The sequence below is a fragment of the Carcharodon carcharias genome, chromosome 6 (genome assembly GCF_017639515.1).
Source record: "Carcharodon carcharias isolate sCarCar2 chromosome 6, sCarCar2.pri, whole genome shotgun sequence".
NCBI lineage: Eukaryota > Metazoa > Chordata > Chondrichthyes > Lamniformes > Lamnidae > Carcharodon > Carcharodon carcharias.
Genome location: NC_054472.1, coordinates 167,098,799 through 167,115,528, shown reverse-complemented (window position 1 = coordinate 167,115,528; position 16,730 = coordinate 167,098,799). Strand labels below are relative to the sequence as shown.

Below are 16,730 nucleotides of genomic sequence, written 5' to 3'. Positions count from 1 at the left end.
TCCTCCGATGAGGATGCCGCCGACGGAGATGAGGGTGAGGAGGTCCTCGGGAGCGGCAATGCCGGGGATGAGGCCCTCACACTGGCTAGAAGAGGCAGGTGCATTCAGGAGGCCCTCATAGCTGCTAGACTTGCAATGAGGTGACCCCATAGATCCTCACATTGCATCCGTGAATGTTTGATTCCAGCCTGGCTTATGGCAGCGCAAATACCCTCTGTGAGAATACTCCTGTCATGGAGATGCATGGAAGCCCTAATAGTTGCTTGATTACAGGAAGGTGATGACAACATGCAGGGAGGACACTCCATAGATCTTCACATAGCCTCTGAGAATGTCTGACTCCTGTCTGGCCAGGGGAAGCTCACTTGTGCTTTGTGATCAGAGTCTTATCATAGAGACGCAGCCATGAAACTTTAGAAACATCTGATCCCTTGTCTGCCTTCAGCACCTGAGCCCTTCAGGAGCTGGAGCGCAGCATCATTGTTCACAGATGCTGAAGAGATGGGGGCCAGCCCCACCTTAAAGGTGCTGAGAGAACACAGAGAGAATGAAAGAGCTCTGTGGCGCCTGCCCACTACATTCTGGCAGCAATGACCAGCACCGCCGAGGTGCAGGCATCAGTAATGTTTCCAGGGAGTGTGAGGCTGGACCATCACTTTGGACCGAAGGCTCCAGAGAGCACAGAGAAGGGGCCCAGGACTGAGATACCGGCCTTTTACCTTGTGCAGAAAGGTTTCACATCTGAGTGACAAGAACACTGCTTACCAGAACAAGGAGCCATAGGCAGGGAGACATTCTTGGGAGTTATTGACAATAGTGAACAGTATGTACAAGTGATTAACACCCGTGCCCAGGCTGTGTAACTAATTCTTCTTAACATTCCTAACCCTGCCACTACGTCTTGGTGCTCTCCGGACATCTACAGCGGAGGTGGAGGCAGCCTGCTGACTGTCTGTGATGACGTTGGCTGGCATCCTCTGGAGGGCCGAGACCTGGAGGGCATTGGCCTGCTTTCGATGTCCTGCTATGTGACAGTGGCACCTTCCTCGGCCTGTGGAGCTGGAGCTGCTGAGGTCACAGGAACAGGGGATTCGGATGGCCTGGACACTCTCGGAGTCACCTAGATGGATGGCCACGGAGTGTGCACCTGCTGATCCTCCTCCCTATCTGAACTCGAGGGCCCCAGGCTGACTCCTTGAGGAGAAGGGTTAGCTCTCGCATACACACTGTTAGAGGCCAACTATGGCATCAGCGATGGAGTTGAGTCCGCGCAGCAGTGCAGGAACGACATCCTGGACCAAGTTCTCTGTGGCAGCCACCATCCTACCAGTTTTGACCTTGGTGCATTGGCATGCTGGCACTATCAGCTCAGCCTAAAGGCGGAGAGACTGCTCCATCATGCCTTGCAGTCTGATGAGTGCAGCGGACGTCCCTTCCTGTTGTTCCCAAGCTTGCCTTTGCAGCTCCAGCAACTGTGAAATGATCAACATTGGAGAGACCAAACGCAGACTGGGTGACCGCTTTGCAGAACACCTTCAGTCTGTCTGCAAGCATGGCCCAGACCTCCCTGTCGCTTGCCATTTCAACACACCACCCTGCTCTCTTGCCCACATGTCTGTCCTTGGCCTGCTGCAATGTTCCAGTGAAGCCCAACGCAAACTGGAGGAACAGCACCTCATCTTCCGACTAGGCACTTTACAGTCTTCCGGACTTAACATTGAGCTCAATAACTTCAGACCATGAACTCTCTCTCCTCAATCTTCACCCCCTTTTTTCAATATTCATTTTTATTTCTTTTTTTTATCCACTTATTTTTATTTTTATTTGTTTTCACTTTTATTCATTTATTCATTGTTTTATCTCCACCTTTTATCCTATTTTCGATCTTATTTCCCCACCGCCATCCCCTGCTCCACCCCACAAGGGCCATCTGTCATTTGTTCATGTTGTTCTTTCCAGAGTGCTTACCCCTGTCCTGCTACTATCACATTCTGCTTTCTTACCTTAATGCCACTATCAGCACCTCCTTTAGCTCTTACCACTACAGTTATCACCCCTTTTGTCCTTTGTTAATGACATCTTTGTCATTCTCTCCTTTGCCCCCACCAACGCTGGCCTTCTATCTAGCTCTACCTGCTCCACCCCTCTTAAAGAGTATAAATTTCACCACATTTTTACTTCTCTTTAGCTCTGAAGAAGAGTCATATGGACTCAAAACATTAACTCTGTTTTTCTCTCCACAGATGCTGTTAAACCTGCTGAGTTTTTCCAGCATTTTCTGTTTTTGAGCCAAATCAGCTCAGTTAGTGAATCATTATTGTCAACCATGTCTGAAGTGAAGAAATGGGTCAAAGCGTGGGCATGGGGATAGGACTAATGAGTGGATAGCTCTGTGGCCAAGGGCTCCAATTATAAATTTACTAGATTACCTGCAATCCAAATCAAACAGGGCTAGTCGTTCAAATGTATGTTGAAAGATAGCTCAGATATATCAAAAAGTATAATAAAGTTTATAATTACAATCATACAGAAAGACAAGGGCCTTAAACCAATCAGGATAAAAGCTCTAGGAAACTTGTCTCCAATCCTCAGAGGAAATTTCCAGCAAGACTACAGTAAGTGGTAACACTAGTCATTGCTAGCTTCCCCTACCTTTTATAACTCAAGATGTCTTCCATACTCTAGTTACGTTAAGTAAATTCTCGATTGATTTACAGCCTGATTCTTGTTCTGGTGTCCGATTGCCTACTAAAGATGAAGAGAATTACATGGCCGCAATGTGATGTATTCCAGTAAAATGCAAGGGTTCTCTGTTCAAACCTAATTCTCAATATTACTAACCAAGAAATTGTACACCTGAAGGAACATTTTGGATCACATCACCAGGATTGCCTGGGATGAAACATTTAAGTTATGAAGAGAGGTTGGATAGACTTGGGTTGTTTTCGTTGGAGCAGAGAAGACTGAGGGTGACCTGGTCGAGGTGTACAAGATTATGAGGGGCATGGACAAGGTGGATAGGGAGCAGCTGTTCCCCTTAGTTGAAGGGTCAGTCACGAGGGGACATAAGTTCAAGGTGAGTGGCAGGAGGTTTAGGGGGATGTGAGGAAAAACTTTTTTACCCAGAGGGTGGTGACGGTCTGGAATGCGCTGCCTGGAAGGGGGGTGGAGGCTCACCACCAATTATACAGATGAAGGAACATTTTGGATTACATTACCAGGATGCTTCCTGAGATGAAACCTTTAAGTTATGAAGAGAGGTTGGTGGCCAAATCAACTCAGTTAATCATTATTGTCAACCATGTCTGAAGTGAAGAAATAGGTCAAAGCCTGGGCATGGGGATAGGACCAATGAGTGGATACCTCTGTGGCCAAGGGCTCCAATTATAAATTTACTAGGTTACCTGCACCTAGATCAGTAACCTGCAATCCAAATCAAACAGAGAAATTGGGCTAGTAGTTCAAATGTATGTTAAGGCGGGTTGCCTCACATCCTTTAAAAAGTACCTGGATGAGCACTTGGCACGTCATAACATTCAAGGCTATGGGCCAAGTGCTGGTAAAAGGGATTAGGTAGGTAGGTCAGGTGTTTTTCACGGTGCAGGCTCAATGGGCTGGAGTGTGTGATTCTGTGATCCTGTGATTTTAAGAAGATGGGACTTCTGCTCATGTGTCAGCCTTGATTCAGGAGTATTGCTGTCTCCTCTGAGTCAGAATATTGTGTGTTCAAGTCCCACTCTAGAGACTTGAGCACATAATCTAGGCTAACACTCCAATGCAGTGCTGAGGGAATGTTACAGTGTCAGAGGTACTGTCTATCGGATGAGACATTAAACTCAGCCCTCCTCAGGTGCACGTAAAAGATCCTACGGCACTATTCGAAGAGCAGCAGTGGAGTACTTCATTGGCTGTAAAATGCTTTGGAATCTCCTGAGGTTGTCAAAGGTGTTATATAAATGCAAGTCTTTCTTTTCTTCTTTCTTGTAGGGTGTCTGGGCAATGTTTAATCTGAATAGCAAATCTAGCATTAAATAATAAAACAAAAACTGAAAAATGCTGGAAATACTCAGCCAGTCAGACAGCATCTATGGAGAGAGAAACAGAACGAACCCTTCAGGCTGATGACCCTTCATCTGAACTGGAAAAAGCACTGATGGTTTGCCAGATGCCGAAACAAGGTCTGATTGATGGTCAATGAAGTGGAGGCGGTACAGAATGGGAAGGATGTGAGGGAGTGGCCTTGCTTTCCATTCTAGAGGACCCATATCATTGGACAGCACAGCAGTGTGCCTGAGGGGAGGCCGAGAAAGAACTGGTAATGCCAGTTTCTCAGTGCACACAAGCTACCCTTACATAGTAGCAGGCACACCCCTTCATCCCAAATCTTTGCAGCCTGTTCTGAGAGGCCATTACCAGGCAAGCATATCTCTGCTTGTAAATTGTGTGGAAGGGTACCGGCAGGTGAGCACAGTCCATCTTAGACTGATTTGTCTGGCATTTGCTACACATTTCCTTTTAAAATAATACAGGAAAGAAGCAATGAATTTTTAAAAATGTTCATGGAATGTGGGCATTGCTGGCTGGGCCAGCGTTTATTGCCCATCCCTAGTCGCCCTTGAGAAGGTGGTGGTGAGCTGCCTTCTTGAACCGCTGCGGTCCAAGTGGTGTAGGTACACCCACAGTGCTGTCAGGAAGGGAGTTCCAGAATGTTGCCCCAGCGCCAGTGAAGAAAATGGGTGCAGGAATAGTCTCAAGATTCTACCACAACTCTGACTATAGGGCTTGATATATGTTCTTTGTAACTAGCACGCCCCAGAACTTATATAAGATGCAAGTCTGCAGAGTTCCGCTGTAAGCGTTGGAAAATTTCATGGCTGTCTGAGCCTGATTCTGTGCTCCCTTAGGCCAGAATTTTCTTGAGGGCAAGTTAGGAGGTAGGGAGGGCTGGGAAAAGAAAGAAAATGATTTTGGGACAACTCACCGATGTGTCCCTGCCTCTGGGTGAGTTTTCCAGAGGTGACAGGTTTCCCAGTGTAGCACGGGCCCCCTGCTGTGTCAGGAGTTCAGCAATGCCACTAAGGCGGCTTCACAGTGGGGGATCTGAGATGCGAAACATTTGAGGCCTTTTACTAATTTGCTTGCTGTAATTCTCAATGCTTATGTATCCTCAAGAGAAAGGCAATGCCACTGCTGCCATTTCATGGAATCTGATGTCCCCACTAATGGTGTACCTGCTCCAATGGCAGCTTTTCCCCTCCTGCTAAAGGCACCTCCATGGGTGTACCTACAGAATCTTCTGCTGCTGACCCTCCAGCAGCGCCCACACTGCAGTGGCTGCCAGTGGCCGTATGCTCGGGCTGCACTGTTTGGCACTCTTGACTCTGGACCCCGACTGTCAGCCTGAATTGGAGGGGGCTCCCAGAGACAGCTTCTTAATTGGCCGCCTCTGGGAAGGTGGCGTCCGATATCTCGCCATGGCCACTTCCAGGGTTCCCCACCTAGTACTGACCCTGCCATTGGGATCGTGGCCCACCTGGGAAAATTCTGGTCTCAGTAGCAATTTTATAAGGAGCCACTAGGTGTCAGCTTGGCTGAAATAAGCTTGCAGTATACAACCTCTCAACTATGTTGGTGACACCTCATTCAGTGGGACCATGTTCAATCAATGATCCACTTGGTGACACTACATCCAATCAGCGATCCACTCAGTGACACCACATTTAATCAGTGATCTACTTGGCTAACCAATAGAATCATGAGGGTAATGCTGCAGAGGTTATCAGCAACCTGGAGAAATTCTACCAGAAAAGTTCTACTTTTGTTTAATATCTTTATAAATGATCTAGAGCTAGCACAGTGACAACAACTGCAAATTATGCAAAGGTAAAGAATGTCCAAAGGTGAACAGAATAAGCAATAGGAGGAATTGAGTATCAAAGTCAGCATTAATAGTTGGTCCCAGAGTGAGATTGGAACTGGTCATTAAAAAAAAGAGGGCCACTGTACTCAGCTGCAGCCATTAATGATAAAGATTGTCCATCACCTACCTTATCTTGTATGAATCGAGCATCTTTGTTTGAGGACTTCAGCAGCATCTGAACTATGTTGAGTGCGCCACTGGGTCGACTAGCTGCATTGTGTAGAGGCAACTGATCCTTGTGCTGAAAAGCAAGGAAAAGTGCAGTGAGATAGATGCCATCTATCCTGAGGAGGCCATTTATACAGCATTTCTCCCACTTATTCCTCTATTTCTCATCACCTGCAAAACAGATCAGCACAAAATACCCATAATCTTGCCAAGTAATCATTCTTCATTGAGACACGGGGAAACCTATGTTTTTTCATTATTCATTTACGGGATGTGGGTGTCACTGGCTAGGTCAGCATTTATTGCCCTTGAGAAGGTGGTGGTGGAATAGGGTGGTGAGGGGAGGCGGATGGTGGTGAGGGAGGGGTGTTTGGGGTTAAGCGGATGGGGTGAGGGAGGAGTATGGGGTTTCAGGGGATGGGGTGAGCAGAGGGGTGATAGGAGTAAGGAGAGGGGGGGTGGGGGGTTTGAAGGAATGGGGGTGTTAGGAGAGGGGTGCTGGGGGTGAGGGAGGCAGGATGGAGTGAGGGAGGGTTGGAGGTGATGGGAAGAGGGCAATGGTGGTGAGATGATGGGGTGAGGGGAGGTGGAATGTGGTGAGGAGAGGGGAGGTGGGGTATGGTGAGGTGAGGTGAGATGGGATGGGGGTGAGGGGAGTTGAGGGGTGGGGAGACTGGGGGCAATGGCTGAGTTGGATGGCGGTGAGGGGAAGGGGCTGATGGAGTGAGGGGGATGGGGATAAGGGGCAGGCATCACTGTGGAAGGCAGGGGTTGTTTGAGTGCAGGTGGCCCTTGCCTCTGGGAGAGTATGTGAAAAGATTACTGGGTAACATAAAAAGGAACTTAAAAATATTTTCTCAACATATACAAAGCAAAAAGCTAGTGAAATGATTGGTGGGGCTGGTTAGGGGTAAAAAACAAAATCTCCTTGTAGAGGAAGAGGGCACTGAGGTACTGAAGGAGTATTTTGCATCTAAAGAGATGACAATAAAGTGAGTGTTGCAGTAGAGGAGGAGATATAGGGAGCTAGGATAAAAATAGATAGAAAGGAGATGTTAACTAGATTGGCATCATTCAAGGTTAACAAGTCATCCTCCTAGGTTGCTGAAGAAAAAGGTGGAGACAGCAGAAACTCTTAACACAATATTTCAGTCCTCCTAGGACATGGGAGTAGTACCAGAGGACTGGGGGATTGCAAATGTTTCACTCCCATTCGAGAAAGGGGAAGTAGGATAAAGCTGATTTTTTAAAGCCTATTATCACCCTTTTTTTTGCTTTGGGGAATAGTGGGGAGGAGGTGAAAGGATTCCTGGGCTGATTATCAGCCCATTGAACCATGTCATGAACACTCCTTCCATGGCTAACAAGTCCTGGCATGGAACTTGAACCTGGAGCTTCTGGCCCAGAGAAGGGACACTTCTACTGCACCATAAGATCTCCTATAAACTGGATAACTATAGGCCAGTTAGTGGTGGTAAACTACTAGAGACCATTGACAAGGACCAAACTAAATTCTCACTTGGAGAAGCATGAGTTAAATAAGGGACAGCCAGTATGGATTGGTTAAAGTTGCATTGCGTCTCACTGTTCTGATTGAGTTCTTTGATGAGGTAACAGAGAGGTGTGAGGGTAGTGAAGTAGATGTTGTATATGTGGACTTTTAAAAGCATTTGGTGAAGTATTACATAATGGGCTTACTCAAGAAACAGAAGCATATGGAATTAAATGGACAGTTATAAGTTGGGTACATAATTGAGTGAGGGGTAGGAAGCAGCACGTAGTGGTGAATGGATGTTTTTCTGGCTGGAGAGAATGATGCAGTAGTTGGATTTAAAGAAATAATAACTCATATTTATATACAGCCTTTCACAACCACATCCCATAGCTCTTTACAGCCAATAAAGTACCTTTGAAATGTAGACAATGCTAATTAATGTAGGAAGCATAGCAGCCATCATATGCAAAGCAAGCTCCCAAAAACTGCACTATGAAAATGACCAGGTAACCTATTTATTGTGATGTTGATTGAGGAATGAATATTGGCCAGGACTCCGTGTAATTAAGAAACATATAATTTTAGTTGTAATTGTAGGAGGTACAAGCATTTAATAAACACAGTAAATTGTAGTATACATAGGAATTATTCCAAATTAATTAAGAAAATAATTATAATAAATTAGTAAATAAATACTGTAGTAAATGCTTTATATAAAGTTTAAGGTATGTCAATACAGATCGGCCATGTGGAATGTACATCTTGTGCAGGCACAAAGTGCCCTCGATGACTACATCTGCAGGAAGTGTTGCCAGCTGCTGAAATATGAGATCCAAGCTGCTGAGCTTGAGCGGCGGCTGGAGTCACTGTGGTGCAGCCTCGAGGCTGAGGATTATGTGGATAGCACATTTAGAGAGGTGATCACATCACAACTAAGAAGTACACAGGCAGAGAGCGAATGGGTGATCGCCAGAGTATCTAAGAGAAACAGGCAAGTAGGGCAGGAATCCCCTGAGGTTCCTCAGAGGACTGTAGCAAGCTCCAAGTTCGTGGCAACATGGGTTGCTCAGCTGCACAGGAGGGGAGGAGGAAGAGTGGAAGTGCTATAGTAGTAGGGGGTTCCATAATTAGGATGGCAGACAGGTATTCTGTTGCCGTAGACGTGAATCCAGGATGGTTGCCTCCCTGGTGCCAGGGTCAAGGATGTCACAGACTGGTTGCTGGACATTCTTTTGGTGGGGTGGGGGGTGAACAGTCAAAGGTCATGGTCCACATTGGGACCAAAGACAAGCAAGAAAAGGGATGAGGCCCTGAAAGCAGATTTTTAGGGAGTTAGGAAGGGAATTAAAAAGCAGGACTTCAAGAACAATAGTCTCAGGATTACTTTCAACGCCATGTGCTAGTGACATAAGAATAGGAAGACTGAGTAGTTCAATGCGATGCTGGAGAAATGGAGTAGGAGGGAGGACTTTGGATTTCTGAGGCATTGGGATCAGCTCTGGGCAGGTGGGACTTGTACAAGATGGACGGATTACATCTCAACAGGACTGGGATGAATGGCTTCGTGGGGAGATTGCTATTGCTGTTGTGGAAAGTTTAAACTAGATTGGCAGGGGGATGGGAACCTGAGGGGAAATTCAGAGAGGAGAGGAGAAAAATTGACAGTGGGAAATAGTGAATTATTAACCGATAACGACGTTATATCAGAGAATAGTAACAAAATAGACTGAATACTTGGAGAGTTTGACAGAATTAGAGAAGGCAACAATAAGTTATTAGATGGGGCCAGAATAAGGGAGAAAGTAAAAAAGCCTAAATCAGGGCTAGTGTGTATGTACGCGAATGCATGGAATGTGGTTAATAAGATTGGTGAACTGCAGGCACAGGTTGACAAATGGAATTATGATATTATTACTATAACAGACACCTAGCTCATAGAAGGGCAGGACTGGATGTTAAATATTCCTGAGTACAAGATGTTTAGAAGAGGCAGGGAAGCCAGAAAAGGGCGGCTGGGGGGCTGGAGGGTGGGTGCCAGAGGCAGGAGGGTGGGAAGTGGCAATATTGATTAAAGATGGCATTACTGGAGAGAGAGGATATTCCAGAGGGGTCAAAGACAGAATCTCTCTGGCTAGAGGTAAGGAATGGAAAAGGTGTAATAACATTGACTGGTGTGGTATATAGACCAACAACTAGTGGAAGAGATATGGAGAAACAATCTTGCAAAGAAATTACAGAGAGGTGCAGGAATTATAGAATAATCATAATGGGGGACTTCAATTATCCAAATATAGACTGGGATAGGAACAAAAGGACAAGAGGGGCAGAGTTCCCAGAATGTGTTCAAGATAACTTTCTGCAGCAGTATGTTTCCAGTCCAATGAGAGGACATGCACTTTTGGAGCTGGTTCTGGGGAATGAGTTGGCCCAAGTGGATCAAATATCAGTGGGAGAGCCTCTAGGGGACAGTGACCATTGTATCATAAAGTTTAGGTTAATCGTGGAAAAGGACAGGGAACAATCCAGAGCAAGGATAATTAATTGGGGGAAAAGCCAACTTCAATGGGATGAGAATGCATCTGAGTGGAGTGGGTTGGAATCAGATGTTGGCAGAAAAGATGGTGTCTGAACAGTGGGCTGACTTCAAAAGAAAAGGTATTGCAGGCAATGACAAGATATATTCCCTTGAAGGGGAAAGGTGGGACAAGTAAATCCACAGCAAAAAGAAAATGGAGAAGTGCGCGTACGACAGATGTCAGGTAGAAAATACAATGGAGAAACAGGCTGAATATAGAAGGACCAGAGGGGAAGTGAAGAAATGAATAAAAAACACAAGTAGAGAGCATGAAAAGAGGTTGGCAGCGAACATAAAAGGGAATCCCAAGGTCTTCTATAAGCATGTAAACAATAAAAGGGTGGTAAAAGAGTAGGACCGATTAGGGATATGAAGGTTGGAGAAATAGCGCAGGCATTGTATGAGTACTTTGTATCTATCTTTACAAAGGAAGAATTTGCTACCCAGGCCAAGGTGAGAGAGGAGGTAACTGGTACACTAGAAGAACTTACAATTGAGAGGAAGGAGGTGTTGGAAAGGTTATCTTTACTTAAAATAGATAATGTACCAGGACCAGACGAGATGCATCTCAGGGTACTGAAGGAAGTGAGAGGGGAAATTGCAGAGGCACTAGTGATAATCTTCCAGTCTTGCTTAGACACAGGGGAGGCGCCAGAGGATTGGAGACCTGCAAATGTTACACTCTTGTTCAAAAAGGGGTGCAAGGATAAAACTGGCAACTACAGACCAGTCAGTTTGATCTCCATGATGGGGAAACTTATGGAAAACTATACTACGGGATAAAAATCAATAGTCACTTAAACAAGTGCAGGATAATTAAAGCCAGGAAAAGCAAGCATGGATTAATTAAGGGAGAATCATGTTTAACTAACGTGCTGAAATTTTTGAGGAGGTAACAAAAAAGGTTGATAAGGGAAACACTGTTGATGTTGTGTATATGGATTTTCAAAAGGCATTTGATACAGTGTCACACAACAGACTTGTGAACAAAATTCTAGTTCATGGAATAAAAGGGAAAGTGGGCACTTGGAGAAGAAATTGGCTGAGTGACAGGAAACAGGAGTGATAAATGGTTGTTTTTCAGATTGGAGGAAGGTCTGTGGTAGAGTTTCCCCAAGGGTCAGTGTTGGAACCCTTGCTCTTCCTGATATATATTCATGACCTAGACTGTGGTGTGCAGGGCATGATTTCAAAATTTGCACTTGATATGAAGATTGGAAATGTTGCCAACTATGATGGGGATAATCTTGAACTTCAATAGGCCATAGAACTGTTGGTGGATTGGGCAGACAAGTAGCAGATGAAGTTCAATGCAGAGAAGTGTGAGGTGATTCATTTTGGCAGGAAAAATATGGTGAGTATAAAATAAAGAGAGAGCCTCTAAAGGAGGTGCAGGAATAGAGGGAACTGGGTGTATATGTACATAGGTCATTGAAGATGGCAGGGCATGTTGAGAGAGCAGTTAATAAAGCATATAGTATCTTAGGCTTTATTAATAGGGGCACTGAGTCCAAGAGTAAGGAGGTCATGTTGAACTTGTATAAGACACTAGTTAAGGCCTCGTAGAATACTATTGAGTACTGTGTCCAGTTCAGAGCCATACTTGAGGAAGGATGTGAAGGCATTGGAGAGAGTACAGAGGAGATTCACAAGAATGATTCCAGAGATAAAGAACTGTAGCTATGAGGATAGATTGGAGAGGTTGGGACTCTCTTCCTGGGAAAAAAGAAGGCTGAGAGGAGACTTGATAGAAACATTCAAGATCCTGAGGGGTTTGGACAGGGTAAATAGTGAGAAACTGTTCCCACCCAAGAGGACACAAAGATGCTGCCTGGGCTGGAAGGTCTGAGCTATGAGGAAAGATTGGATAGGCTGGGGTTGTTTTCCTTGGAGCAATGATAGATGTGTATAAGGTTATGAGGGGCATAGATAGGGTGGATAAGAAGGCACTATTTCCATTAGAAGATAACCAGGGGACATAGGTTTAAAGAAAGAGGTAGAAGGCTAAGAGGGGACTGGAGGAGAAACTTTTTCACCCAGGGGGTGATGTAAGTCTGGAATTCACTGCCTGAAAAGATGGCTGAGTCAGAAATACTTGTAACATTTAAGAAGTATTTAGATATTCACTTGTGTTGCCATAGCCTCCAGGGCTATGGGCCAAGTGCTGGAAAATGGGATTAGTGTAGTTAGATTTTTGTTGACCAGTGCGGACACAATGGGCCAATTGGCTTCCTTCTGTGCTGTAGATGTCAATGAGTCTATGAGAACTAGAGGGCATAGATTCAAAATAATTATCTAAAGGAGTAAATGTGATGTGAGGAAAAATGTTTTCACCCAGAGGGTGGATGGAGTCTGGAACAAGCTTGCTGAAAGGGTGGTGGAGGTAGGTTCGATTGAGGTATTCAGGAGTGAATTGGATTACTACCTGAAAAGGGAGAATGTACAAGGTTACAGGGATAAGGCAGGGGAGTGGGACGAGGTGGAATGGTCTTTCAGAGAGACAGTGCAGACTTGATGGGCTGAATGGCCCCCTTCTGCACCGTAAAGATACTGTGATACAATCTGCAACTGAGCTGCACTTGGGTATAGAGAGTACAATTTTGAAGCTTTCGGATGAAACAAACCTTGGCAATTAGTGAATAGTGAACAGGATAGAAGCAGACTTCAGGTGGACATAAACTAGTAAAATGAGCAGACACATGGCAGTTTGAATTTGATGTGAATAAGTGTGAAGGATGCACTTTGGAAAGAACAAATGGAGAAGCAGTAAAACCCAAATGGTACTATTGAGGAGTGTGGGGGGAGGATTCAAGATCAGAAGAACCTGGGGTGCACATTCACAAATCTTTGAACGTGGCACAGAAAGTTGATATGGAAGTTAAGAAAGTGTATGGGACACCTGGCTTTGATAAATAGGAGCATTCAAAACAAGGAAGTTATGCCAAACCTTTACAATTGTTGTAGTGTGCCTGATTCTAGGCACCACACTTTAAGAAGGTTGCCAATTCCCTGGAAGAGGTACAGAGATAGTTTACCAGGATGATAATGATGAAGGACTTCATTTATGTGGAGAAATTGGGAAAAAAACTGGAATTGCTCTGCTTGGAGCTAATAAAGCTAAACGGAGATCTAACAGAGGTATTCAAAATGATGAGCGGTTTTGAAGGAGCAAGTAGTGAGACATTGTTTCTGTTGTGTTATTATAATAATATAATAACTTGGGCTTATTTGCTATACAAGACACAAGGCACCAATCACTCATTAGGGATTTAGTAAACATGTTGCAAGTTCATTTATTAAGATGAGGATATTGACCAGAAACTGAACTGGACTAGCCATATAAATACTGTGGCTGCAAGAGCAGGTCAGAGGCTAGGAATCCTGCGGTGAGTAACTCACCTCCTGACTCCCCAAAGCCTGTCCACCATCTACAAGTCAGGAGTGTTATGGAATAGTCTCCACTTGCCTGGATGAGTGCAGCTCCAACAACACTCAAGGAGCTTGACACCATCCAGGAAAAAGCAGCCGCTTGATTGGCTCCCCTTCCACAAACATTCATTCCCTCCGCCACCAATGCACGGTGGCAGCAGTGTGTACCATCTACAAAATCTACTGCAGGAACTCACCAAGCATCCTTAGACAGCACCTTCCAAACCCATGACCACTACCATCTAGAAGAACAAGGGCAGCAGACACAAGGGAACACCACCACCTGGACATTCCTCTCTAAGCCATTCACCATCCTGACTTGGAAATATATCACCGTTCCTTCACTGTCACAGGGTAAAAATCCTGGAACTTGCTCCCTAACAGCACTGTGGGTGTGCCTACACTATCTGGACTGCAGCGGTTCAAGATAGTAGCTAACCATCACCTTCTCAAGGACAATTAGGGATGGGCAATAAATGCTGACCTTGTCAGTGAAGCTCACATCCCATGAATGAATTTAAAAAGAGAACAGTTATACACAGCTATAAAACCTGAAGTGTGTGTGTGTGTACTCTACTCAAAGCAAAAATGAAACTAAGACTGGATCACATGACACATTTCCCTTCTAGTGATATCATGCTGATATCCCTTAATGGCACATTACAGCATCCCACTTTCTTTTCAAAGATACTTTCCTCCCATCCAAAGATGTCTAATTGTTTACAATACATGTTCATGTTTAGTTACTATTAAAAACTTGCATAGAACTGCCGAATTTATGAGTCTCTAAAGCATAAAGGAAATCTGCTGGGACACCCAGATCTTGTGATGGTCACTTTGTCTAAAGGTATCTCTGGTTGCTCAGTGATCTGTGGGATTGTCATTCTTGGATGTTGTTCCTGGTTGCATTCTGGATCTTATCCTCAATGCAATTGCACCACACTGTAGTTGAGGAGCAGGAATGGATCTGACTTGTCCTCGGTTACACCTCACCATTGTGCCTTTGTGTGGAATGACTTCATGGGACCTTGGTTCTGAACAAATCTCTGTCACCTCGGCTGACTGTCATTTACCTTCTGTGGGATCTTGGGTGCAAACTTGCTGTCCCAACTGTAAACTTGGTAATTTTGTACCAGCATTTTTATCGTGCACTTTGGTAATCTTCTCTTACAATTTCGAAAGTTGCTCTCTAGTTTCTGAGACAGTAAATAGGTAAGAGTACATAAATTGATATGCACTGGTCTGTCAAACATGAGCTCTACTGGTGATGGAATAGTTGCTTTCGCTTTCAGATGTAACACAGCAATGTGTAGATCTTGCTTGGTCTGTCTACACTTGAGAATTAGGGATTTCACCATACGAATCATCTGTTTAGCTAGGCTGTTAGATCTGATAATGAGGAGAAGAAGTAGTGTGATCGATATTCCACTTCTTGCCGTATCTTGAAATGGCTTACCGTTGTGGACCGGTATCCGCAATGATCCCTCAAATGAACAGAAAATGGTACTTGAGTGTGTACGACAGTTGTGCTTGATGTATTGAGCAACTGTTGAATAATGGAGTACTTGGTAAAGTAATTGATAATCACAATGAAGTCAGTGATATGGATATGAAAGAGGTCAGATGTGATTTTGGACCAAGGATGGGTAGTTACTTCATTTGGAATTAGTGGTGCTTTGTGCTGACTTGGCATATGCCATTGACATGCCTCACACTTCTTGACAATGACTGCAATATCATTGTTCGTACCCAGCCATTAGACTGTCTCTCTTGCCAGTGCTCTTGTCTGATCTATGCCCACGTGTGAGTGATGACGTTGCTGAAGAATATCAGGTCGCAAAGATTCCTGTATGATGACCTGCCTGCCTTTAAAGATGACTCCCTGGGAGATACCAAGCTTGTCCCAATAAGGCCAAAGTTGCCTCACGAGATCATGGGTATGCTGAATTGAATCAGGCTATACTTCGATGATGGTTTTCCACAGCTTCTGTGGTGTAGCTTCTGTGCTGTTTCTTCTTGTAGCTGCTGGCATTTGTGTTGTGCAAAATGCACCAGATCAATTTGAAGAACATCTTCAAGTTCAATGTGAATGAAGTCAACTTGCAGGTCGAAGGTTATACCTTCTGTTTTCGCTGGTTTAGGCAATCTGCTAAGTGTATCCAACGTGTATCCGAAGTTACCTGGCTTGTACTGAATATCACAGTTGTAACCTTGAATCTTTATCAAGATACGTTGTAATCTTGGTGGTACACTGGTCAGTGGCCAGTCTCTACCACAAATCTTTTGCTAAATAGATGGGTATGAAAACGCAGAGGGGAACATTTTCCCCCTGTCAGGGGGAAGAGTGGGAGTGGGCGCCGGTGGCTGGCCTTCCGATCGGCGGCCCCGGTCGGGGGGGTGCCATTTTACCTGGGTGGGCCAATTAAGGCCCGCCCAGCATGATGTCCACCAGGAAGCACTATGCGTCCCTGTGTGGGCAGGGGGAGGGGGGAATTCCCTCAGCTGGGTGTGCGCTTGTTCGCGCATGCACGCGGAAGAGCACACATATCTCCATGAGGCAAAGTGCTGCCTCAGGGAGATGAGCTCCGATTCAAAGGTTGACAGAAAGGTAATAAAAAAAATTCCCTGACATGTCCCCTCATGTGACACTGTCACACGAGTTGGGACATGTCTTTAACTTTTATTTAAACACTTGATAAACGTATAAAAGCCCTCATGAAACTTCATCCCGCCCATGGATGAGGTTTCATGCTTTATCCAAGGCCCGCCAGGGCCAACCCTAAGGTTGGATGGGCAGGTCCATCAATCAAGTTAATTAGTTTTGTTAATGTCCTTAATAGGTTGTTGGCAATTCGGCAGGCGCACATCTGAATCTAAATGACGTGGGGTGACTTCGGGACGCATGCTCGATGTATCCCAGTGTCATGTGACGTGTCGGCGAGCGGACTGGAAAAACCTGCCCATGATTCCAAACACTAAAGCTAATGTTTCCTGCTCGATGTTGGAGTAATTTGGGTTGTGTTGCATAAGAGCATAAGAAATAGGAGCAGGAGTAGATCATTCGGCCCCTCAAGCTTATCTGCATCAGGCCTCAACTCCTTTTTCGTGCCAGCTCCTCATAGCCCTCAACTCCCCAATATTTT

At 45.0% G+C, this 16,730-nt stretch overlaps 1 protein-coding gene across 1 annotated transcript in view; it reads right to left on the bottom strand.

Annotated features, from left to right (window-relative positions):
• The window catches only part of trpn1 (transient receptor potential cation channel, subfamily N, member 1), a 326,508-nt gene that overhangs the window by 178,894 nt on the left and 130,884 nt on the right, over nt 1-16,730 (bottom strand). The window contains exon 5 of the mRNA XM_041189307.1: nt 6,048-6,161. Within this exon, the coding sequence (XP_041045241.1) occupies nt 6,048-6,161 (114 nt within the window). The remainder of the gene's footprint in view (nt 1-6,047; nt 6,162-16,730) is intronic.